General features: G+C 39.5%; 1 protein-coding gene across 1 annotated transcript; it reads left to right on the top strand.

Annotated features, from left to right (window-relative positions):
* The first annotated feature begins 3,507 nt into the window (after positions 1 to 3,507).
* On the top strand, positions 3,508 to 24,990 carry LOC140159960 (uncharacterized). The gene is made up of 4 exons (XM_072183228.1): positions 3,508 to 3,534; positions 23,073 to 23,217; positions 24,266 to 24,445; positions 24,648 to 24,990. The coding sequence occupies exons 1-4, from the start codon at positions 3,508 to 3,510 to the stop codon at positions 24,899 to 24,901; spliced, it is 606 nt and encodes a 201-aa protein (XP_072039329.1). The 3' UTR covers positions 24,902 to 24,990.
* The last annotated feature ends 821 nt before the right edge of the window (positions 24,991 to 25,811 follow it).

The raw sequence follows: 25,811 nt of genomic DNA, 5'->3' as shown, positions 1-25,811 counted from the left end.
TGTGTTTACCCAATGTATATGTGGTATTTTTTTATTTGGGGTCAAAGGTTATTAAGGGGTCACTACCTGTATAAAACAAAATATCTTCAAAAATTTTTATCGGCCAAGAAAAACATAGCACACTGACGGTATATTCACACATGAATTGATGTCACCTAGTGTACACGTGGTATTTTTTTCGGCGGGGTCAAAGGTCATTAAGGGGTCACTTTCGATGTCTGACCGAATACTTTCAAAATGCTTCTTTTCTCAAATTACACGGCGCAGGGATATGTGCCTGGTGAATATATATTGGCTATAGCCAGTGTCTATGTGGTGTAAAAATAATTGGGATCAAAGGTCATTTAGAGGTCATTTTAATCAAAAGACTTATATCCTTCAAATTCGACATGTATGCACGGCATAGCAGCCGACAATCCTACACGTGGTTGCGCGCAATGGTCGAGGGCTTTTATTACACAGCCGAGAGCTGTGTTTTGTTTCTTACGAGATCGTCTACCTTTCTTCTGTCAACCTTTAGATTTGCTCTAGCACTGACATGCTTGTACCGATTTTGACCTAACTTGGTCACAACCATCATTGACCATGCCCCTACATGTCACATGAAAATTGTGGGGTCAAAGGTCACGCAGGGGTCATAGGGGTCAAAAAAGTGATTTCAGCTAAAAATGCATCTTCTCCCACAAATTACGTAGGACAGTGACGCCACTTGCACACATGCATTGGTATTACCCAGTGTCTATGGGGTGTACACAGATTTGGGGTCAAAGGTCATTAAGGGGTCACTTCCGGTATAAATCGAAATATCTTCAAAAAATGTTATTAGCTAAGAAAAACATAGGAGAGTGATGGTATGTTGACACATGAATTGTGTTTACCCAATGTATATGTGGTATTTTTTTATTTGGGGTCAAAGGTTATTAAGGGGTCACTACCTGTATAAAACAAAATATCTTCAAAAATTTTTATCGGCCAAGAAAAACATAGCACACTGACGGTATATTCACACATGAATTGATGTCACCTAGTGTACACGTGGTATTTTTTTCGGCGGGGTCAAAGGTCATTAAGGGGTCACTTTCGATGTCTGACCGAATACTTTCAAAATGCTTCTTTTCTCAAATTACACGGCGCAGGGATATGTGCCTGGTGAATATATATTGGCTATAGCCAGTGTCTATGTGGTGTAAAAATAATTGGGATCAAAGGTCATTTAGAGGTCATTTTAATCAAAAGACTTATATCCTTCAAATTCGACATGTATGCACGGCATAGCAGCCGACAATCCTACACGTGGTTGCGCGCAATGGTCGAGGGCTTTTATTACACAGCCGAGAGCTGTGTTTTACCTAGCCGGGACTGCGGCTAGGTCTTGAAATGCTATCGGTCGGTTTTTCTGGCAACAAATATACACATTTTTTGCTCCAGCTCGGACATGCTTTGACCTATTTTGACCTAACTTGGTCACAATCATCATTGACTACGACTATACATGTCACATTACTTTTAATGGGTTAAAGGTCACAGAGGGGTCAAATGAGCCAAAAATGTGATTTGAGCTAAAAATGCTTTTCTTCCTACATAAAACATCCTACAATAACGTCACTTGCACATAAGGATCGGCTATATCTTGTGTCTATAGGGTTAACACAGAATTGGGGTCAAAGGTCATTAAGGGGGTATTTCCGGTATAAAACCAAATATCTTCAAAATGCTTCTTCTGCCACAAATTACATAGTACGATGACGTCACTTCCACATATGCATCGGCTATATCTAGTGCCTATAGGGTGTTCACAGAATTGGGGTCAAAGGTCATTAAGGGGTCATTTCCGGTCCGAGTCTAAAAAAAGCTTTTAAAAATTATATCTGCTACATGTAACATAGTACGTTGATGCCATCTGCACTGACAGCATGGTCATTACCCATTGCTTGGAGTCAAGGGTTAAATTTTGAAATAGCCACAATATTTGAAGTAATTTATCCGTTTTTGCCTACAAATTTTTAGAAAAAGCACACCTTGTAGATATGTTCCTCCGATTTTACGAAACTAAAAATAAGTGGGACATACTGTAATAATTGGGTAATCCATCATTTTGCCTGTCAATTAGTGCCTGTCAATCATGAGATAAAATACTTGAGTAGCAGGGTACTCGAGAATCGTGACGCGTGAGAGATTAAGGTGGCGATTGGTACACAGTAATTATTTGGAATTTTAAAGAGGGAGGGAGAGACTGTGAAACGGAGTGGGTGGGGTGGGGGCAGTAAGAGAGGAACTTGGGAGGCAAGGGGGAGAGACAAATGGCGGGAGGGTGAGAGAAAGAAGGAATAAGGTAGAGCCTATTATGGTTATGATGATGATGATATGATGATGATGATGATGAATCATCATCATCATCATCATCATCATAAAAGGTAGAACCGATCTCATCATCATCATCATCATCATCATATCATCACCATCATCATCATCATCATCATCATCATCATCATCATCATCATCATCATCATCATACCATCACCATCACATCATCATCATCATCATCATCATCATCATCATCATCATGATAGGGAATGATGACGACCATGATGATCATGCATGATGATACATGTGCTACATGTATACATATTAATGTTTAGCGTTCAATTTCCAATTTTTATCAACTTTTCCTAGACCATGACATAAACCAGAATCGAGACATACAATAATTGGAAAGCGATTACGTGCCATATCATGTGAGTAGTCATGTAAACATACAAGCACTGCACTTTGAGATTCGCCGCCTACTACCCACTCAACGTGTGCTGATCATGCTCATGATACTTTGAACATAAAGTGAAGTCATTTAATTATTTGGAATTCAAGAGAGGGAAAGAAGAGATTGAGAGCCAGAAATTATTTGGAATTTAAGAGAGGGGAAGGGAGATTGAGAGAAATGATGGAAAGGGGAGTGGTGGAGGGATGTAATAGATAAACTTGGAAGGTAAGGGGGAGAAACAAATGGGGGGAGGGTAAGAAAAAGGAGTAAGGTAGAGAGGGGGGTTTTAAAGTTACCCAGCAAAAGTCGCAATTTTATTTTAATAAACCTGAATACAATAAAGAGCAATTATTTGGAATATAAGAGGGAGTGGGGAAGGAGAGATTAAGAAGGCGATTAGTACACAACAGTAATTATTTGGAATTTAAGAGAGGGAGGGAGAGATAATGAGAAACGGAGGGGTGGGGTGGGGGAAGTAATAGAGGAACTTGGGAGAGGGAGACAAATGGCGGGAGGGTGAGAGAAAGAAGGAGTAAGGGAGAAAGAGGGGATCTTTAAATTACCCAGGGAAAAGGCGCATTTTTATTCTAATAAACCTTATAAATACAATAAAGACTTAGAGGGAGAGAGGGGGAAGGAGAGATTAAGGTGGCGATTAGTACAAAACACAGTATTTATTTGGAATTTAAGAGAGGGAGGGAGGGATCATGAGAAACGAAGGGGTGGGGTAGGGGAAGTAATAGAGGAACATGGGAGGGGAGACAAATGGAGGGAGGGTGAGAGAAAGAAGGACTAAGGGAGTGAGAGAGGGATCTTTAAATTACCCAGGAAAAGTCGCATTTTATGTTAACAAACCTTATCAATACAATAAAGAGTAATTATTTGGAATTTAAGAGAGAGGGGGAAGCAGAGATTAAGGTAATTATTTGGAATTGAAGAGAGGGAGGGAGAAACGGAGGGTGGGTGGGGAAGTAATAAAGGAACTTGGGAGGGGGAGATAAATGGCGGGATGGTGAGAGAAAAAAGGAGTAAGGTAGATGGGGTCTTTAAAGTTACTCAGCAAAAGTCGCATTTTTATTTTAATAATACAATAAAGATTATTTGGGGAAGATGGCGATTGGTACTAAACAGAGTAATAATAGTATTTGGAGTATTGAGAGGGGAGATTATGAAAAACGGAGGGGTGGGGTAGGGGAAATAATAGAGGAACTTGGGAGGTAAGGGGAGGGACAACTGGCGGGAGGGTGAGAGAAAGGAGTAAGGTAGAGGGGTGGGGTTGGGGTCTTTAAAGTTACCCAGCAAAAGTCGCATTATTTTAATAAACCTTAATACAATAAAGAGTAATGATTTGAAATTTAAGAGAGAGGGAGGGGGAGAGGAGAGATTAAGGTGCCGGTTGGTACAAAACAGAGTAATTATTTGAAATTTAAGAGAGGAGGGGGAGATCATGAGAAACGGAGGGCTGAGTTGGGGGAAGGAGAGGGGGGGAGAAAGAAGGAGGGATTAAGGTGGTGATACAGGAATGATTATCACGACATTCTAAACATGAAAAAAATTATGACCCCAAAGGTCTAGGGGTCAAATGTTAAGTTTAAGATTAAAGGTCAAAGTTTAGCGGTTAAAGGTCAAACTTTAAGACTGGCATTTCCGGCCCCGGCTAGGTCCAGATCTGTAGCCAGATCTAGTTGTTTCTTACGAGATCGTCTACCTTTCTTCTGTCAACCTTTAGATTTGCTCTAGCACTGACATGCTTGTACCGATTTTGACCTAACTTGGTCACAACCATCATTGACCATGCCCCTACATGTCACATGAAAATTGTGGGGTCAAAGGTCACGCAGGGGTCATAGGGGTCAAAAAAGTGATTTCAGCTAAAAATGCATCTTCTCCCACAAATTACGTAGGACAGTGACGCCACTTGCACACATGCATTGGTATTACCCAGTGTCTATGGGGTGTACACAGATTTGGGGTCAAAGGTCATTAAGGGGTCACTTCCGGTATAAATCGAAATATCTTCAAAAATTTTATTAGCTAAGAAAAACATAGGAGAGTGATGGTATGTTGACACATGAATTGTGTTTACCCAATGTATATGTGGTATTTTTTTATTTGGGGTCAAAGGTTATTAAGGGGTCACTACCTGTATAAAACAAAATATCTTCAAAAATTTTTATCGGCCAAGAAAAACATAGCACACTGACGGTATATTCACACATGAATTGATGTCACCTAGTGTACACGTGGTATTTTTTTCGGCGGGGTCAAAGGTCATTAAGGGGTCACTTTCGATGTCTGACCGAATACTTTCAAAATGCTTCTTTTCTCAAATTACACGGCGCAGGGATATGTGCCTGGTGAATATATATTGGCTATAGCCAGTGTCTATGTGGTGTAAAAATAATTGGGATCAAAGGTCATTTAGAGGTCATTTTAATCAAAAGACTTATATCCTTCAAATTCGACATGTATGCACGGCATAGCAGCCGACAATCCTACACGTGGTTGCGCGCAATGGTCGAGGGCTTTTATTACACAGCCGAGAGCTGTGTTTTGTTTCTTACGAGATCGTCTACCTTTCTTCTGTCAACCTTTAGATTTGCTCTAGCACTGACATGCTTGTACCGATTTTGACCTAACTTGGTCACAACCATCATTGACCATGCCCCTACATGTCACATGAAAATTGTGGGGTCAAAGGTCACGCAGGGGTAATAGAGGACAAAAAAGTGATTTCAGCTAAAAATGCATCTTCTCCCACAAATTACGTAGGACAGTGACGCCACTTGCACACATGCATTGGTATTACCCAGTGTCTATGGGGTGTACACAGATTTGGGGTCAAAGGTCATTAAGGGGTCACTTCCGGTATAAATCGAAATATCTTCAAAAAATTTTATTAGCTAAGAAAAACATAGGAGAGTGATGGTATGTTGACACATGAATTGTGTTTACCCAATGTATATGTGGTATTTTTTTATTTGGGGTCAAAGGTTATTAAGGGGTCACTACCTGTATAAAACAAAATATCTTCAAAAATTTTTATCGGCCAAGAAAAACATAGCACACTGACGGTATATTCACACATGAATTGATGTCACCTAGTGTACACGTGGTATTTTTTCGGCGGGGTCAAAGGTCATTAAGGGGTCACTTTCGATGTCTGACCGAATACTTTCAAAATGCTTCTTTTCTCAAATTACACGGCGCAGGGATATGTGCCTGGTGAATATATATTGGCTATAGCCAGTGTCTATGTGGTGTAAAAATAATTGGGATCAAAGGTCATTTAGAGGTCATTTTAATCAAAAGACTTATATCCTTCAAATTCGACATGTATGCACGGCATAGCAGCCGACAATCCTACACGTGGTTGCGCGCAATGGTCGAGGGCTTTTATTACACAGCCGAGAGCTGTGTTTTGTTTCTTACGAGATCGTCTACCTTTCTTCTGTCAACCTTTAGATTTGCTCTAGCACTGACATGCTTGTACCGATTTTGACCTAACTTGGTCACAACCATCATTGACCATGCCCCTACATGTCACATGAAAATTGTGGGGTCAAAGGTCACGCAGGGGTCATAGGGGTCAAAAAGTGATTTCAGCTAAAATGCATCTTCTCCCACAAATTACGTAGGACAGTGACGCCACTTGCACACATGCATTGGTATTACCCAGTGTCTATGGGGTGTACACAGATTTGGGGTCAAAGGTCATTAAGGGGTCACTTCCGGTATAAATCGAAATATCTTCAAAAAATTTTATTAGCTAAGAAAAACATAGGAGAGTGATGGTATGTTGACACATGAATTGTGTTTACCCAATGTATATGTGGTATTTTTTTATTTGGGGTCAAAGGTTATTAAGGGTCACTACCTGTATAAAACAAAATATCTTCAAAAATTTTTATCGGCCAAGAAAAACATAGCACACTGACGGTATATTCACACATGAATTGATGTCACCTAGTGTACACGTGGTATTTTTTTCGTCGGGGTCAAAGGTCATTAAGGGGTCACTTTCGATGTCTGACCGAATACTTTCAAAATGCTTCTTTTCTCAAATTACACGGCGCAGGGATATGTGCCTGGTGAATATATATTGGCTATAGCCAGTGTCTATGTGGTGTAAAAATAATTGGGATCAAAGGTCATTTAGAGGTCATTTTAATCAAAAGACTTATATCCTTCAAATTCGACATGTATGCACGGCATAGCAGCCGACAATCCTACACGTGGTTGCGCGCAATGGTCGAGGGCTTTTATTACACAGCCGAGAGCTGTGTTTTGTTTCTTACGAGATCGTCTACCTTTCTTCTGTCAACCTTTAGATTTGCTCTAGCACTGACATGCTTGTACCGATTTTGACCTAACTTGGTCACAACCATCATTGACCATGCCCCTACATGTCACATGAAAATTGTGGGGTCAAAGGTCACGCAGGGGTCATAGGGGTCAAAAAGTGATTTCAGCTAAAATGCATCTTCTCCCACAAATTACGTAGGACAGTGACGCCACTTGCACACATGCATTGGTATTACCCAGTGTCTATGGGGTGTACACAGATTTGGGGTCAAAGGTCATTAAGGGGTCACTTCCGGTATAAATCGAAATATCTTCAAAAAATGTTATTAGCTAAGAAAAACATAGGAGAGTGATGGTATGTTGACACATGAATTGTGTTTACCCAATGTATATGTGGTATTTTTTTATTTGGGGTCAAAGGTTATTAAGTGGTCACTACCTGTATAAAACAAAATATCTTCAAAAATTTTTATCGGCCAAGAAAAACATAGCACACTGACGGTATATTCACACATGAATTGATGTCACCTAGTGTACACGTGGTATTTTTTTTTTTTTTTTTTAAGGTCATTAAGGGGTCACTTTCGATGTCTGACCGAATACTTTCAAAATGCTTCTTTTCTCAAATTACACGGCGCAGGGATATGTGCCTGGTGAATATATATTGGCTATAGCCAGTGTCTATGTGGTGTAAAAATAATTGGGATCAAAGGTCATTTAGAGGTCATTTTAATCAAAAGACTTATATCCTTCAAATTCGACATGTATGCACTGCATAGCAGCCGACAATCCTACACGTGGTTGCGCGCAATGGTCGAGGGCTTTTATTACACAGCCGAGAGCTGTGTTTTGTTTCTTACGAGATCGTCTACCTTTCTTCTGTCAACCTTTAGATTTGCTCTAGCACTGACATGCTTGTACCGATTTTGACCTAACTTGGTCACAACCATCATTGACCATGCCCCTACATGTCACATGAAAATTGTGGGGTCAAAGGTCACGCAGGGGTCATAGGGGTCAAAAAGTGATTTCCGCTAAGAATGCGTCTTCTCCTACAAATTACGTAGGACAGTGCCGCCACTTGCACACATGCATTGGTATTACCCAGTGTCTATGGGGTGTACACAGATTTGGGGTCAAAGGTCATTAAGGGGTCACTTCCGGTATAAATCGAAATATCTTCAAAAAATTTTATTAGCTAAGAAAAACATAGGAGAGTGATGGTATGTTGACACATGAATTGTGTTTACCCAATGTATATGTGGTATTTTTTTATTTGGGGTCAAAGGTTATTAAGGGGTCACTACCTGTATAAAACAAAATATCTTCAAAAATTTTTATCGGCCAAGAAAAACATAGCACACTGACGGTATATTCACACATGAATTGATGTCACCTAGTGTACACGTGGTATTTTTTTCGGCGGGGTCAAAGGTCATTAAGGGGTCACTTTCGATGTCTGACCGAATACTTTCAAAATGCTTCTTTTCTCAAATTACACGGCGCAGGGATATGTGCCTGGTGAATATATATTGGCTATAGCCAGTGTCTATGTGGTGTAAAAATAATTGGGATCAAAGGTCATTTAGAGGTCATTTTAATCAAAAGACTTATATCCTTCAAATTCGACATGTATGCACGGCATAGCAGCCGACAATCCTACACGTGGTTGCGCGCAATGGTCGAGGGCTTTTATTACACAGCCGAGAGCTGTGTTTTGTTTCTTACGAGATCGTCTACCTTTCTTCTGTCAACCTTTAGATTTGCTCTAGCACTGACATGCTTGTACCGATTTTGACCTAACTTGGTCACAACCATCATTGACCATGCCCCTACATGTCACATGAAAATTGTGGGGTCAAAGGTCACGCAGGGGTCATAGGGGTCAAAAAGTGATTTCAGCTAAAAATGCATCTTCTCCCACAAATTACGTAGGACAGTGACGCCACTTGCACACATGCATTGGTATTACCCAGTGTCTATGGGGTGTACACAGATTTGGGGTCAAAGGTCATTAAGGGGTCACTTCCGGTATAAATCGAAATATCTTCAAAAATTTTATTAGCTAAGAAAAACATAGGAGAGTGATGGTATGTTGACACATGAATTGTGTTTACCCAATGTATATGTGGTATTTTTTTATTTGGGGTCAAAGGTTATTAAGGGGTCACTACCTGTATAAAACAAAATATCTTCAAAAATTTTTATCGGCCAAGAAAACATAGCACACTGACGGTATATTCACACATGAATTGATGTCACCTAGTGTACACGTGGGATTTTTTTTTTCGGCGGGGTCAAAGGTCATTAAGGGGTCACTTTCGATGTCTGACCGAATACTTTCAAAATGCTTCTTTTCTCAAATTACACGGCGCAGGGATATGTGCCTGGTGAATATATATTGGCTATAGCCAGTGTCTATGTGGTGTAAAAATAATTGGGATCAAAGGTCATTTAGAGGTCATTTTAATCAAAAGACTTATATCCTTCAAATTCGACATGTATGCACGGCATAGCAGCCGACAATCCTACACGTGGTTGCGCGCAATGGTCGAGGGCTTTTTTATTACACAGCCGAGAGCTGTGTTTTGTTTCTTACGAGATCGTCTACCTTTCTTCTGTCAACCTTTAGATTTGCTCTAGCACTGACATGCTTGTACCGATTTTGACCTAACTTGGTCACAACCATCATTGACCATGCCCCTACATGTCACATGAAAATTGTGGGGTCAAAGGTCACGCAGGGGTCATAGGGGTCAAAAAAGTGATTTCAGCTAAAAATGCATCTTCTCCCACAAATTACGTAGGACAGTGACGCCACTTGCACACATGCATTGGTATTACCCAGTGTCTATGGGGTGTACACAGATTTGGGGTCAAAGGTCATTAAGGGGTCACTTCCGGTATAAATCGAAATATCTTCAAAAATTTTATTAGCTAAGAAAAACATAGGAGAGTGATGGTATGTTGACACATGAATTGTGTTTACCCAATGTATATGTGGTATTTTTTTATTTGGGGTCAAAGGTTATTAAGGGGTCACTACCTGTATAAAACAAAATATCTTCAAAAATTTTTATCGGCCAAGAAAAACATAGCACACTGACGGTATATTCACACATGAATTGATGTCACCTAGTGTACACGTGGTATTTTTTTCGGCGGGGTCAAAGGTCATTAAGGGTCACTTTCGATGTCTGACCGAATACTTTCAAAATGCTTCTTTTCTCAAATTACACGGCGCAGGGATATGTGCCTGGTGAATATATATTGGCTATAGCCAGTGTCTATGTGGTGTAAAAATAATTGGGATCAAAGGTCATTTAGAGGTCATTTTAATCAAAAGACTTATATCCTTCAAATTCGACATGTATGCACGGCATAGCAGCCGACAATCCTACACGTGGTTGCGCGCAATGGTCGAGGGCTTTTATTACACAGCCGAGAGCTGTGTTTTGTTTCTTACGAGATCGTCTACCTTTCTTCTGTCAACCTTTAGATTTGCTCTAGCACTGACATGCTTGTACCGATTTTGACCTAACTTGGTCACAACCATCATTGACCATGCCCCTACATGTCACATGAAAATTGTGGGGTCAAAGGTCACGCAGGGGTCATAGGGGTCAAAAAGTGATTTCAGCTAAAATGCATCTTCTCCCACAAATTACGTAGGACAGTGACGCCACTTGCACACATGCATTGGTATTACCCAGTGTCTATGGGGTGTACACAGATTTGGGGTCAAAGGTCATTAAGGGTCACTTCCGGTATAAATCGAAATATCTTCAAAAATGTTATTAGCTAAGAAAAACATAGGAGAGTGATGGTATGTTGACACATGAATTGTGTTTACCCAATGTATATGTGGTATTTTTTTTTTTTTTTTCAAAGGTTATTAAGGGGTCACTACCTGTATAAAACAAAATATCTTCAAAAATTTTTATCGGCCAAGAAAAACATAGCACACTGACGGTATATTCACACATGAATTGATGTCACCTAGTGTACACGTGGTATTTTTTTCGGCGGGGTCAAAGGTCATTAAGGGGTCACTTTCGATGTCTGACCGAATACTTTCAAAATGCTTCTTTTCTCAAATTACACGGCGCAGGGATATGTGCCTGGTGAATATATATTGGCTATAGCCAGTGTCTATGTGGTGTAAAAATAATTGGGATCAAAGGTCATTTAGAGGTCATTTTAATCAAAAGACTTATATCCTTCAAATTCGACATGTATGCACGGCATAGCAGCCGACAATCCTACACGTGGTTGCGCGCAATGGTCGAGGGCTTTTATTACACAGCCGAGAGCTGTGTTTTGTTTCTTACGAGATCGTCTACCTTTCTTCTGTCAACCTTTAGATTTGCTCTAGCACTGACATGCTTGTACCGATTTTGACCTAACTTGGTCACAACCATCATTGACCATGCCCCTACATGTCACATGAAAATTGTGGGGTCAAAGGTCACGCAGGGGTCATAGGGGTCAAAAAGTGATTTCAGCTAAAATGCATCTTCTCCCACAAATTACGTAGGACAGTGACGCCACTTGCACACATGCATTGGTATTACCCAGTGTCTATGGGGTGTACACAGATTTGGGGTCAAAGGTCATTAAGGGGTCACTTCCGGTATAAATCGAAATATCTTCAAAAATTTTATTAGCTAAGAAAAACATAGGAGAGTGATGGTATGTTGACACATGAATTGTGTTTACCCAATGTATATGTGGTATTTTTTTATTTGGGGTCAAAGGTTATTAAGGGGTCACTACCTGTATAAAACAAAATATCTTCAAACATTTTTATCGGCCAAGAAAAACATAGCACACTGACGGTATATTCACACATGAATTGATGTCACCTAGTGTACACGTGGTATTTTTTTCTTTGTGGTCAAAGGTCATTAAGGGGTCACTTTCGATGTCTGACCGAATACTTTCAAAATGCTTCTTTTCTCAAATTACACGGCGCAGGGATATGTGCCTGGTGAATATATATTGGCTATAGCCAGTGTCTATGTGGTGTAAAAATAATTGGGATCAAAGGTCATTTAGAGGTCATTTTAATCAAAAGACTTATATCCTTCAAATTCGACATGTATGCACGGCATAGCAGCCGACAATCCTACACGTGGTTGCGCGCAATGGTCGAGGGCTTTTATTACACAGCCGAGAGCTGTGTTTTGTTTCTTACGAGATCGTCTACCTTTCTTCTGTCAACCTTTAGATTTGCTCTAGCACTGACATGCTTGTACCGATTTTGACCTAACTTGGTCACAACCATCATTGACCATGCCCCTACATGTCACATGAAAATTGTGGGGTCAAAGGTCACGCAGGGGTCATAGGGGTCAAAAAGTGATTTCAGCTAAAATGCATCTTCTCCCACAAATTACGTAGGACAGTGACGCCACTTGCACACATGCATTGGTATTACCCAGTGTCTATGGGGTGTACACAGATTTGGGGTCATCGTCTACCTTTCTTCTGTCAACCTTTAGATTTGCTCTAGCACTGACATGCTTGTACCGATTTTGACCTAACTTGGTCACAACCATCATTGACCATGCCCCTACATGTCACATGAAAATTGTGGGGTCAAAGGTCACGCAGGGGTCATAGGGGTCAAAAAAGTGATTTCAGCTAAAAATGCATCTTCTCCCACAAATTACGTAGGACAGTGACGCCACTTGCACACATGCATTGGTATTACCCAGTGTCTATGGGGTGTACACAGATTTGGGGTCAAAGGTCATTAAGGGGTCACTTCCGGTATAAATCGAAATATCTTCAAAAATTTTATTAGCTAAGAAAAACATAGGAGAGTGATGGTATGTTGACACATGAATTGTGTTTACCCAATGTATATGTGGTATTTTTTTATTTGGGGTCAAAGGTTATTAAGGGGTCACTACCTGTATAAAACAAAATATCTTCAAAAATTTTTAAAAAAAAAAAAAACATAGCACACTGACGGTATATTCACACATGAATTGATGTCACCTAGTGTACACGTGGTATTTTTTTCGGCGGGGTCAAAGGTCATTAAGGGGTCACTTTCGATGTCTGACCGAATACTTTCAAAATGCTTCTTTTCTCAAATTACACGGCGCAGGGATATGTGCCTGGTGAATATATATTGGCTATAGCCAGTGTCTATGTGGTGTAAAAATAATTGGGATCAAAGGTCATTTAGAGGTCATTTTAATCAAAAGACTTATATCCTTCAAATTCGACATGTATGCACGGCATAGCAGCCGACAATCCTACACGTGGTTGCGCGCAATGGTCGAGGGTTTTTATTACACAGCCGATAGCTTTGTTTTGTTTCTTACGAGATCGTCTACCTTTCTTCTGTCAACCTTTAGATTTGCTCTAGCACTGACATGCTTGTACCGATTTTGACCTAACTTGGTCACAACCATCATTGACCATGCCCCTACATGTCACATGAAAATTGTGGGGTCAAAGGTCACGCAGGGGTCATAGGGGTCAAAAAGTGATTTCAGCTAAAAATGCATCTTCTCCCACAAATTACGTAGGACAGTGACGCCACTTGCACACATGCATTGGTATTACCCAGTGTCTATGGGGTGTACACAGATTTGGGGTCAAAGGTCATTAAGGGGTCACTTCCGGTATAAATCGAAATATCTTCAAAAATGTTATTAGCTAAGAAAAACATAGGAGAGTGATGGTATGTTGACACATGAATTGTGTTTACCCAATGTATATGTGGTATTTTTTTATTTGGGGTCAAAGGTTATTAAGGGGTCACTACCTGTATAAAACAAAATATCTTCAAAAATTTTTATCGGCCAAGAAAAACATAGCACACTGACGGTATATTCACACATGAATTGATGTCACCTAGTGTACACGTGGTATTTTTTTCGGCGGGGTCAAAGGTCATTAAGGGGTCACTTTCGATGTCTGACCGAATACTTTCAAAATGCTTCTTTTCTCAAATTACACGGCGCAGGGATATGTGCCTGGTGAATATATATTGGCTATAGCCAGTGTCTATGTGGTGTAAAAATAATTGGGATCAAAGGTCATTTAGAGGTCATTTTAATCAAAAGACTTATATCCTTCAAATTCGACATGTATGCACGGCATAGCAGCCGACAATCCTACACGTGGTTGCGCGCAATGGTCGAGGGCTTTTATTACACAGCCGAGAGCTGTGTTTTGTTTCTTACGAGATCGTCTACCTTTCTTCTGTCAACCTTTAGATTTGCTCTAGCACTGACATGCTTGTACCGATTTTGACCTAACTTGGTCACAACCATCATTGACCATGCCCCTACATGTCACATGAAAATTGTGGGGTCAAAGGTCACGGTGGGGATCTCGGGGGCCGAAAAGTGATTTCAGCTAAAAATGCATCTTCTCCCACAAATTACGTAGGACAGTGACGCCACTTGCACACATGCATTGGTATTACCCAGTGTCTATGGGGTGTACACAGATTTGGGGTCAAAGGTCATTAAGGGGTCACTTCCGGTATAAATCGAAATATCTTCAAAAAATGTTATTAGCTAAGAAAAACATAGGAGAGTGATGGTATGTTGACACATGAATTGTGTTTACCCAATGTATATGTGGTATTTTTTTATTTGGGGTCAAAGGTTATTAAGGGGTCACTACCTGTATAAAACAAAATATCTTCAAAAATTTTTATCGGCCAAGAAAAACATAGCACACTGACGGTATATTCACACATGAATTGATGTCACCTAGTGTACACGTGGTATTTTTTTCGGCGGGGTCAAAGGTCATTAAGGGTCACTTTCGATGTCTGACCGAATACTTTCAAAATGCTTCTTTTCTCAAATTACACGGCGCAGGGATATGTGCCTGGTGAATATATATTGGCTATAGCCAGTGTCTATGTGGTGTAAAAATAATTGGGATCAAAGGTCATTTAGAGGTCATTTTAATCAAAAGACTTATATCCTTCAAATTCGACATGTATGCACGGCATAGCAGCCGACAATCCTACACGTGGTTGCGCGCAATGGTCGAGGGCTTTTATTACACAGCCGAGAGCTGTGTTTTGTTTCTTACGAGATCGTCTACCTTTCTTCTGTCAACCTTTAGATTTGCTCTAGCACTGACATGCTTGTACCGATTTTGACCTAACTTGGTCACAACCATCATTGACCATGCCCCTACATGTCACATGAAAATTGTGGGGTCAAAGGTCACGCAGGGGTCATAGGGGTCAAAAAAGTGATTTCAGTTAAAAATGCATCTTCTCCCACAAATTACGTAGGACAGTGACGCCACTTGCACACATGCATTGGTATTACCCAGTGTCTATGGGGTGTACACAGATTTGGGGTCAAAGGTCATTAAGGGGTCACTTCCGGTATAAATCGAAATATCTTCAAAAAATTTTATTAGCTAAGAAAAACATAGGAGAGTGATGGTATGTTGACACATGAATTGTGTTTACCCAATGTATATGTGGTATTTTTTTATTTGGGGTCAAAGGTTATTAAGGGGTCACTACCTGTATAAAACAAAATATCTTCAAAAAATTTTATCGGCCAAGAAAAACATAGCACACTGACGGTATATTCACACATGAATTGATGTCACCTAGTGTACACGTGGTATTTTTTTCGGCGGGGTCAAAGGTCATTAAGGGGTCACTTTCGATGTCTGACCGAATACTTTCAAAATGCTTCTTTTCTCAAATTACACGGCGCAGGGATATGTGCCTGGTGAATATATATTGGCTATAGCCAGTGTCTATGTGGTGTAAAAATAATTGGGATCAAAGGTCATTTAGAGGTCATTTTAATCAAAAGACTTATATCCTTCAAATTCGACATGTATGCACGGCATAGCAGCCGACAATCCTACACGTGGTTGCGCGCAATGGTCGAGGGCTTTTATTACACAGCCGAGAGCTGTGTTTTGTTTCTTACGAGATCGTCTACCTTTCTTCTGTCAACCTTTAGATTTGCTCTAGCACTGACATGCTTGTACCGATTTTGACCTAACTTGGTCACAACCATCATTGACCATGCCCCTACATGTCACATGAAAATTGTGGGGTCAAAGGTCACGCAGGGGTCATAGGGGTCAAAAAAGTGATTTCAGCTAAAAATGCATCTTCTCCCACAAATTACGTAGGACAGTGACGCCACTTGCACACATGCATTGGTATTACCCAGTGTCTATGGGGTGTACACAGATTTGGGGTCAAAGGTCATTAAGGGGTCACTTCGGTATAAATCGAAATATCTTCAAAAAATTTTATTAGCTAAGAAAAACATAGGAGAGTGATGGTATGTTGACACATGAATTGTGTTTACCCAATGTATATGTGGTATTTTTTTATTTGGGGTCAAAAGGTTATTAAGGGTCACTACCTGTATAAAACAAAATATCTTCAAAAATTTTTATCGGCCAAGAAAACATAGCACACTGACGGTATATTCACACATGAATTGATGTCACCTAGTGTACACGTGGTATTTTTTTCTGTGGGGTCAAAGGTCATTAAGGGGTCACTTTCGATGTCTGACCGAATACTTTCAAAATACTTCTTCAAAGGTTCTTTCGATAGTATTGATCAATTTTCTATAATAGATAATTGTCCTTTCCTTTTGGTGCTAAAACGCTCGTTTATGTTGCATCAAGTAAATAATTAACTCAGATCCGTATAAATTGTAACAATTTAGCTCAGTGTCTTCTTTTAAAAAAGAACTATGTTACGGGTTACACATTTTGGACTCGGAAGGTTACGGTGATTAACTACTTTCTCAGGACTCCTTTATCGCCGCCTCTTCACTGGGCTCTTCATCGTAAAGGGTACATACCACAAAATAGCTTTCCATAGACTTTACGTGCAAAATAGGGATCATGTTTTAGGCTATAAGTCGAGTTACGTCTTACTTTGAAATATATATTTGATATCATCTTAATCAGAACAAAATTCTGCATAACATATCTGAAAATGACACCAAATTTTAGGTCTAATTTTTGAGAAAAATAGCGCTATATAAAAGGCCCGATTTTCCCGTGTTTACGTCCGACTGCTAACCGCGTTTTGACCTCGTGTGTTCATGCGCTCATCATCGTAAACATCACTCAAATTTTCGCGTTTTCTGTTCAAATTAGTAGAGATCACATTCACAAGTTCTAGCAAAACACGATTTGCAACACTAAAAGTGTTAATATTGTACCGATTTTGCACAATTTTTATGCAAAGTTGGGACTATAGGCGTGATAAACTTTTGCCGGAAACCGCTTCACAGGCGGATTTAGTAGTATGAACCCTAAAACATCTTCATACCATTAATTAAAGAGGGCCATCCTCAAGCGTTTACCACTGAAGCAAAATGTAAAAGGTCATTTTGAGGCGATGTCCAATTTACACCGTGCATTACAATTATTTGAAGATTCTAATTACTTTTGCTGTGATGAGTATTGTATAATAATAATATTAAACACGTACTAAATGCAGAGCGATACGAATTCTATTTTCGGTATGGGGAGCTTGCCCAAGTACAAAGAATACAAAGCATACGATCAGATACATGGTCAAAATAAGCAAAAATACGACTATTAGTAGGCCTATATTCTGGATTCACCAAAATATACCCTGTTTTTTGATATCGAGCACACCATCGTCAAAAACAACCCTATTTTTTAAACATCACGAACATAAAATGTTTGCAAACATAGTTTACAACTAGACTTAGCTGTGGTCTAAGACCACGAACACAGCCGTGTTGTGGCCCCTTAAATGACCTTTGACCCCAAAATATATGAAAACGCCAATAGACATTGGCTAATGTCAATGCATGGGTGCACGTGGCACCACTTTGCTATGTTACTTGTGGCAGAAGGGCATTTTGAAGGTTTTTCGTCTCAGACCGGAAGTGACCCCTTAATGACCTTTGACCCCAAATCTGTGTACACCCCATAGACACTGGGTAATAACAATGCATGTGTGCAAGTGGCGTCACTGTCCTACATAATCTGTGGAAGAAGATGCATTTTAAAGGTATTTCGTTTTATACCGGAAGTGACCCCTTAATGAGATTTGACCCAAATAAAAAATACCACATATACATTGAGTGACTGCAGATCATGTGTGAACATACCGTTACTGTCCCATGTTTTACTTAGCTAATAAAATTTTTGAAGGTTTTTCGTTTTATACCGGAAGTGACCCCTTAATGACCTTTGACCCCAAATCTGTGTACACCCCATAGACACTGGGTAATAACAATGCATGTGTGCAAGAGGCGTCACTGTCATACATAATCTGTGGAAGAAGATGCATTTTAAAGGTATTTCTTTTTATACCGGAAGTGACCCCTTAATGAGCTTTGACCCCAAATAAAAAAATACCACATATACATTGGGTGACTGCAGATCATATGTGAACATACCGTTACTGTGCTATGTTTTACTTAGCTAATAAAAAATTTTGAAGGTTTTTCGTTTTATACCGGAAATGACCCTGTAATGACCTTTGACCCCAAATCTGTGTACACCACATAGACACTGGGTAATAACAATGCATGTGTGCAAGCGGGGTCACTGTCCAACGTAAGTTGTGGGAGAAGATGCATTTTTAGTTGAAATCACGTTTTTGACCCCTGTGACCCCTGCATGACCTTTGACCCCACAAGTTTCATGTGACATGTAGGGGCACGGTCAATGATCATTGTGACCAAGTTAGGTCAAAATCGATGTAAGCATGTGAGTGCTAGAGCAAATGTAATGGTTGACAGAAGAAAGAAGAAGAACTAGACTTAGCTGTGGTCTAAGACCACGAACACAGCCGTGTTGTGACCTCTTAATGACCTTTGACCCCAAAATATATGAAAACCCCATAGACATTGGCTAATGTCAATGTATGCGTGCACGTGGCATTATTTTGCCATGTTATTTGTGGCAGAAGGGGCATTTTGAAAGTTTTTCGTCTCAGACCGGAAGTGGCCCCTTAATGACCTTTGATCCCAAATCTGTGTACACCCCATAAACACTGGGTAATAACAATGCATGTGTGTAAGTGGCATCACTGTCCTGAGTAATTTGTGGGAGAAGATGCATTTTAAATTGTATTTCGTTTTATACCGGAAATGACCCCTTAATGACCTTTTGACCCCAAATAAAAAAATATCATATATACATTGGTTAAACACAATTCATGTGTCAACATACCATTACTCTCCTATGTTTTTCTTAGCTAATAAATTTTTTTGAAGATATTTTAATTTATACCGGAAGTGCCCCCTAATGACCTTTGACCCCAAATCTGTGTACACCCCATAGACACTGGGTAATAACAATGCATGTGTGCAAGTGGCATCTCTGTCCCACATAATTTGTGGAAGAAGATGCATTTTAAAGGTATTTCTTTTTATACCGGAAGTGACCCCTTAATGAGCTTTGACCCCAATTAAAAAAATACCACATATACATTGGGTAACTGCAGATCATATGTGAACATACCATTACTGCGCTATGTTTTACTTAGCTAATAAAAATTTGTGAAGGTTTTTCGTTTTATACCGGCAGTGACCCCTTAATGACCTTTGACCCCAAATCTGTGTACACCATATAGACACTGGTTAATAACAATGCATGTGTGCAAGTGGTGTCACTGTCGTTCGTAATCTGTAGGAGAAGATGCATTTTAGTTGAAATCACGTTTTTGACCCCTATGACCCCTGCGTGACCTTTGACCCCACAAGTTTCATGTGACGTGTAGGGGCACGGTCAATGATCATTGTGACCAAATTAGGTCAAAATCGATGTAAGCATGTGAGTGCTAGAGCAAATGTAATGGTTGACAGAAAGAAGAAAGAAGAAACTAGACTTAGCTGTGGTCTAAGACCACGAACACAGCCGTGTTGTTACCCCTTAATGACATTTGACCACAAAATATATGAAAACCCCATAGACATTGGCTAATGCCAATGTATGTGTGTACGTGGCATCACTTTGCCATGTTATTTGTGGCAGAAGGGCATTTTGAAAGTTTTGTCCCAAACCGGAAATGACCCCTTAATGACCTATGACCCCAAATAAAAAAATACCATATATATATTGGGAAAACATAATACATGTGTGAACATACCATCACTCTCCTATGTTTTTCTTAGCTAATAAAAATTTTTGAAAATATTTCGATTTATACCGGAAGTGACCCCTTAATGACCTTTGACCCCAAATCTGTGTACACCACATTGACACTGGGTAATAACAATGCATGTGTGCAAGTGGTGTCACAGTCCTACGTAATTTGTGGGAGAAGATGCATTTTAAAGGTATTTCGTTTTATACCGGAAGTGACCCCTTAATGACCTTTGACCCCAAATAAAAAAATACCACATATACATTGGATAACTGCAACTCATATGTGAACATACCGTTATTGTCCAATGTTTTCCTTAGATAATAAAAAATTGTGAAGGTATTCCGTTTTATACCGGAAGTGACCCCTTAATGACCTTTGACCCCAAATCTGTGTACACCTTATAGACACTGGGTAATTACAATGCATGTGTGCAAGTAGCGTCACTGTTCTACGTAATTTGTAGGAGAAGATGCATTTTGAGTCGAAATCACGTTTTTGACCCCTATGACCCCTGCGTGACCTTTGACCCCACAAGTTTCATGTGACATGTAGGGGCACGGTCAATGATCATTGTGACCAAGTTAGGTCAAAATCGATGTAAGCATGTGAGTGCTAGAGAAAATGTAATGGTTGACAGAAAGAAGAAAGAAGAAAGAAGAAAGAAGAAAGAAAGAAAGAAGAACCTGTAAGAAAAAAGACACAGCCGTGACTAACGTCACGGCTGTGTAACTAGATCTGGCTACAGATCTGGACCTAGCCGGGGCCGGAAATGCCAGTCTTAAAGTTTGACCTTTGACCGGCTATTATGGACATCTCAGACCATTAATGGTGCATCACTGTAGCATGTAGGGGCTTTATCCGTCTTCCATAGGCTGAGATACAGCTACTTTTCCGTAATTTTAAACATTTGTTTGCAAATTTGATGTTTTGACCTTCTTAATGACCTTTGACCCCAATATAAAAAAAACCTCATATACACCGAGAAAATGCATTGTTACAGTTTAAATAAAAAAAATCTACTCTGCTTAGTTATGGAGATAAAAATTCTTGAAGTTATTTAGCTTCAAACCGGAAATGACGTCTAAATGACCTTTGACCAAAATAACAAAAATACCGTGCATACATCGAGTAACACTAATGCATATATGAAGTTTATGTCACTCTGGTCTGGTTACGTTTTGAGATTTAAAAAATGAACATATTTGACGATTTTTGGTTTTTGACCGGAAGTGACCCCTTAATGACCTTTGACCCCAAAACTGTAGACACCCCAAAGACCCTGGTTAGTAGCAATGCACGTGTGCTAATGACAACACTCTGCTATGTATTTTGTAAAACAGTGATTTTTGAATATTTTTAGCTTTCAGACCGGAAATGACCCTTTAATGACCTTTGACCCCTTATCTGTGAACACCCTATAGACATCGTTCAAAGTCAAATCACATGTCCTAAGCATGTTACCATCACATGTAATTTGTGGAAGAAGAAGCATTTTGAACATATTTGGTTTTATACCGGAAATGACCCCTTAATGACCTTTGACCCCAAATCTGTGAACACCATATAGACACTGGATATAGCCGATGCATATGGGCAAGTGACGTCATTGTAGGATGTAACATGTAAGAGAAGAAGCATTTTGAAATTTGTTGCCAGAAGAAGAAGAAAGAAGAAGAAAGAAGAAAGATCCGATAGCATCACAAGACCTAGCCGGTGTCCCGGCTAGGTAAGAAAGAAAGAACCTGTAAGAAAAAAGACACAGCCGTGACGGCTGTGTAATCATATATTCTAGCTTATACCGTTCCTCTAGAAACAAACATCCAAACCGCCCACGAGCAAAAATTGTCCAAGTACCAAAATTTGCAATCTGATAACAAAGAGGGTTCAAATATACCCCTATGACCCCTGCGTGACCTTTGACCCCACAAGTTTCATGTGACATGTAGGGGCACGGTCAATGATCATTGTGACCAAGTTAGGTCAAAATCGATGTAAGCATGTGAGTGCTAGAGCAAATGTAATGGTTGACAGAAGAAAGAAGAAAGAATAAGACCACTAACACAGCCGTGTTGTTACCCCTTAATGACCTTTGACCCCAAAATATATGAAAACCCCATAGACATTGGCTAATGTCAATGTATGTGTGCACGTGGCATCAATTTGCCATGTTATTTGTGGCAGAAGGGGCATTTTGAAGGTTTTTCGTCTCAGACCGGAAGTGACCCCTTAATGACATTTGACCTCAAATAAAAAAAAAATACCACATATGAATTGGGTAACCACAATTCATGTGTGAACATACCGTTACTGTCCTATGTTTATCTTAGCAAATACAAAATTTTGAAGGTTTTTCGTTTTATACCGGAAGTGACCCCTTAATGACCTTTGACCCTAAATCTGTGTACACCCCATAGACACTGGGTAATGACCACAAATTACGTAGGACAGTGATGCCACTTGCACACATGCATTGTTTTTACCCAGTGTCTATGGGGTGTACACAGATTTGGGGTCAAAGGTTATTAAGGGGTCACTTCCGGTATAAAACGACATAACTTCAAAAAACTTTATCAGCCAAGAAAAATATAGCACAGAGACGGTACATTCACACATGAATTGATGTTACTTAGTGTATACGTGGTATTTTTTTATTTGGAGTAAAAGGTCATTAAGGGTCACTTCCGGTCTGAGACAAAAAACCTTCAAAATGCCCTTTCTGCCACAAATAACAGGGCAAAGTGATGCCACGTGCACACATACATTGACATTAGCCAATGTCTATGGGGTTTTCATATATTGTTGGGTCAAAGGTCATTAAGGGGTCACAACACGGCTGTGTTCGTGGTCTTAGACCACAGCTAAGTCTAGTTATTATTATTATTATTTTCGTAGAATGCGGATGTGAAGAACTGTGCACATGATAAAGGCATTACATCATTGACATCGGCAAGTTCGCAGTGTCCATCTTCTTTTAATTCTGGTATATCGTATAGTGATATTCCGTCCAGTTGTCCGTTTTGCTTCAAGCTGGTACTCAGTAAGTTACGGGCATACCTTTTCATATTTAGCACAATTGAAAGGTCAAGTAATCATAGTAATCTAAACTTTGCCCATTTGTTCTATTCCTTGTTTCTATATTCCCTGACCATATCAGTTTGAAAAGCTAAAAAATTTTAAATATTAAAATACTATGAATAACTATTACTGGTCATTCTTATTCAATGGGTGCGTCTTGCAAAGAATTCACGTAATTTGATTGGTTTTCTGGTGTATAATATCTCACAATAGTTGATAGTGATATTAGTCAGGGCGCGCGCCGCCACGCAACGGCGGCACGCTTGTTGCTCCTCAATGATCTCGCGATAATGCGTTCGCGTAATACACGTGCGAGAACTAAGAACGCGATTCGGTGGCTTAGATGTTCGTGATGGTTTCAAAACAACAGGGATGTCCTCACAAAAGTAACTTTATTTTTTTCTTACATTAAAACTGAATAAGTATGAGAATAAAAGATAGGATTTTGTCTTTTGCCTATCCAATATCGTGTCATAATGGATGGGCTGGCCAATATTTTTATCGTAGTGGATACCGGCGCATATTCTCTAAATAGCGCGCTGCATGCGTACAGAGCGGCCCTGACTGATGATTGAATGAGAGTTCATTACAAAATATCTATAAATTGAACATGTTGAAGGGGAGTTTTATAGTACGAAATATTATTTAAAAAAATTATGTTGACCAGGTCATACAAATCTGGAGTAGGAGCTTAGGTATGAATGGTGGGCTTTAGAAGTAAGTCAGTTTCAGATCCAGCATGTCTTAGTTGTCTCGCGTATTGTGTGCTCTGATTCAAAATGCTGGTGCCAGCAAACAAAAAATAAAGCGGTTGATGCGATTTACTTCATTTATTCAAACAAATGTTACTTTTAATGTAACATGCATAGAAAGTTTCAGCAACTGCAAAGTTCAAATTGTTTCTGAAATGACTTCTTTACCTATTACACTTTTCAAAATAAATACCCGAATCTCTTATCGTATTTTTCGATTTGGGCATCTTATTCGTGATTTACTTTCTATACCATCAGCACGATGGAAGACATGGCCGGCAAATGCGGGGACAGCTTGCACAAGACGGAAACGACAAGTAGCCAGTTCAATATATACATCTCCTGATGGAGGTCGTACAGCTGTCCAAGTATTACTTTACCAGGAAATATATGCGCATGTAGTTGTTGAAAAGATAGGACCAGACCCGGTTGAAGTCTGTTAGTATAATTTTTCCCATTACATAATTTATAAAAAAAAATCATAAATATAATTTTTTTAAATGTGTCTGAAAGTGTGGTAAGCTCACCAATCTTATTGAATATAAATGTAAATATGAATATAAATGCAAATATTGAATATAAATGTATAAAATATATTAATATAAAATCTTAATAATTATCAATATTTTTCTTCTTAAAGATTATATCTATACAAAGGGAGGTCCAAATTGTCAGTTTCCACATGGAGGTCAAGGAGGAAATATTACCTTCGCTCAAGGCACTGGCTACCATCACACAATTAATGGAGGCTTCATTTCGTTCGGACACGGCTACCAGCAAACAATGCTTACTTTTGGTCCGATAGAAACTGAAACAGAAATTCAGCTCAAGAACCCCAGCTATGGTATCATCGGTATGCCTGGAACATTGCGAATTATACCGTACCTTGGATAGAAGTTTAAGCCCGGAAGTTTAAGTTGCAACCACGTCTACATAAACAACCTGGTAGGCCTATACAATTATCATTGACGTACAAAGCGCCCCACCCCTGCGAAAAATCTTGCCCCCCAACCCGGATGGCCCCGATATTTAACCCTTTTTGTACTTTTTAGCCCATTTGGACCATTTCGTCAATATTTGCCCCCTCCCCTAAAATATGTCTTGCCCATCCCTGTCTTGCCCACCCCTCCTGAAATGATTGAGGCGTGGTAGGGTTTATAAATAAAGTTGCAGCTATTTGTATTGATTTGAAGTTTAGCGCGAAGATAATGGCGGGTTTTACGTGCCACATGCTTGTGTAATAACCATTGATGGCTGTAAACTGCAACTTTTAAATTTGGGTATTTTTCTTTAAAAGCTCCGCTGTGTTGTCAATATTGAACGGCATTGGACAAATGGGGTATCAAAATGCGTGTTAATAAATCATCCTTCTCACTATGTTGAAATATTGTGAAAACAATTCGTCGGACGCATCACATACTGGTCTATCTCGAAAAACACGCATTTCGAGAAAATCGCAATTGAAAATCTTCGTATTAAGTTAACCTTTCTATAATTTAATTAGACTATGGATTTTAATGAAAGTGGTTTTAAATTAAAGTATATACTTAACAGATTTATTTAAGTGGAATCTTGAATTATATTTACCTTTGCAATATTGCTTAAAACTACACTAAAGTTGTAGTTCTGTATGTGAAATAGTTAATTTCCTGATATCGTATTTAAAGTGCATTTCATACTGGTCTATCTTGGGGGCTATCTCGATTTCGCGAACAATGACGTTATTTTAGACGCATCACATACTGGTCTATCTCGAGATAGACCAGTATGTAATGCACTTTCAATACGATATCGGGAAATTAAC

The sequence above is a fragment of the Amphiura filiformis genome, chromosome 9, assembly GCF_039555335.1.
Source record: "Amphiura filiformis chromosome 9, Afil_fr2py, whole genome shotgun sequence".
Taxonomy (NCBI): Eukaryota; Metazoa; Echinodermata; class Ophiuroidea; order Amphilepidida; family Amphiuridae; genus Amphiura; species Amphiura filiformis.
This window is presented reverse-complemented; position numbering and strand designations above follow the sequence as displayed.

What these genes read in the sequence shown, in the direction of transcription:
- LOC140159960 (XM_072183228.1), top strand. Translation starts at nt 3,508, where the DNA reads ATGGGAGGGGAGACAAATGGAGGGAGG. An exon ending in GGGAGACAAATGGAGGGAGG is followed by an intron (nt 3,535 to 23,072) that starts GTGAGAGAAAGA and finishes TTATTTTCGTAG; the next exon opens with AATGCGGATGTGAAGAACTG. An exon ending in TTGCTTCAAGCTGGTACTCA is followed by an intron (nt 23,218 to 24,265) that starts GTAAGTTACGGG and finishes CTATACCATCAG; the next exon opens with CACGATGGAAGACATGGCCG.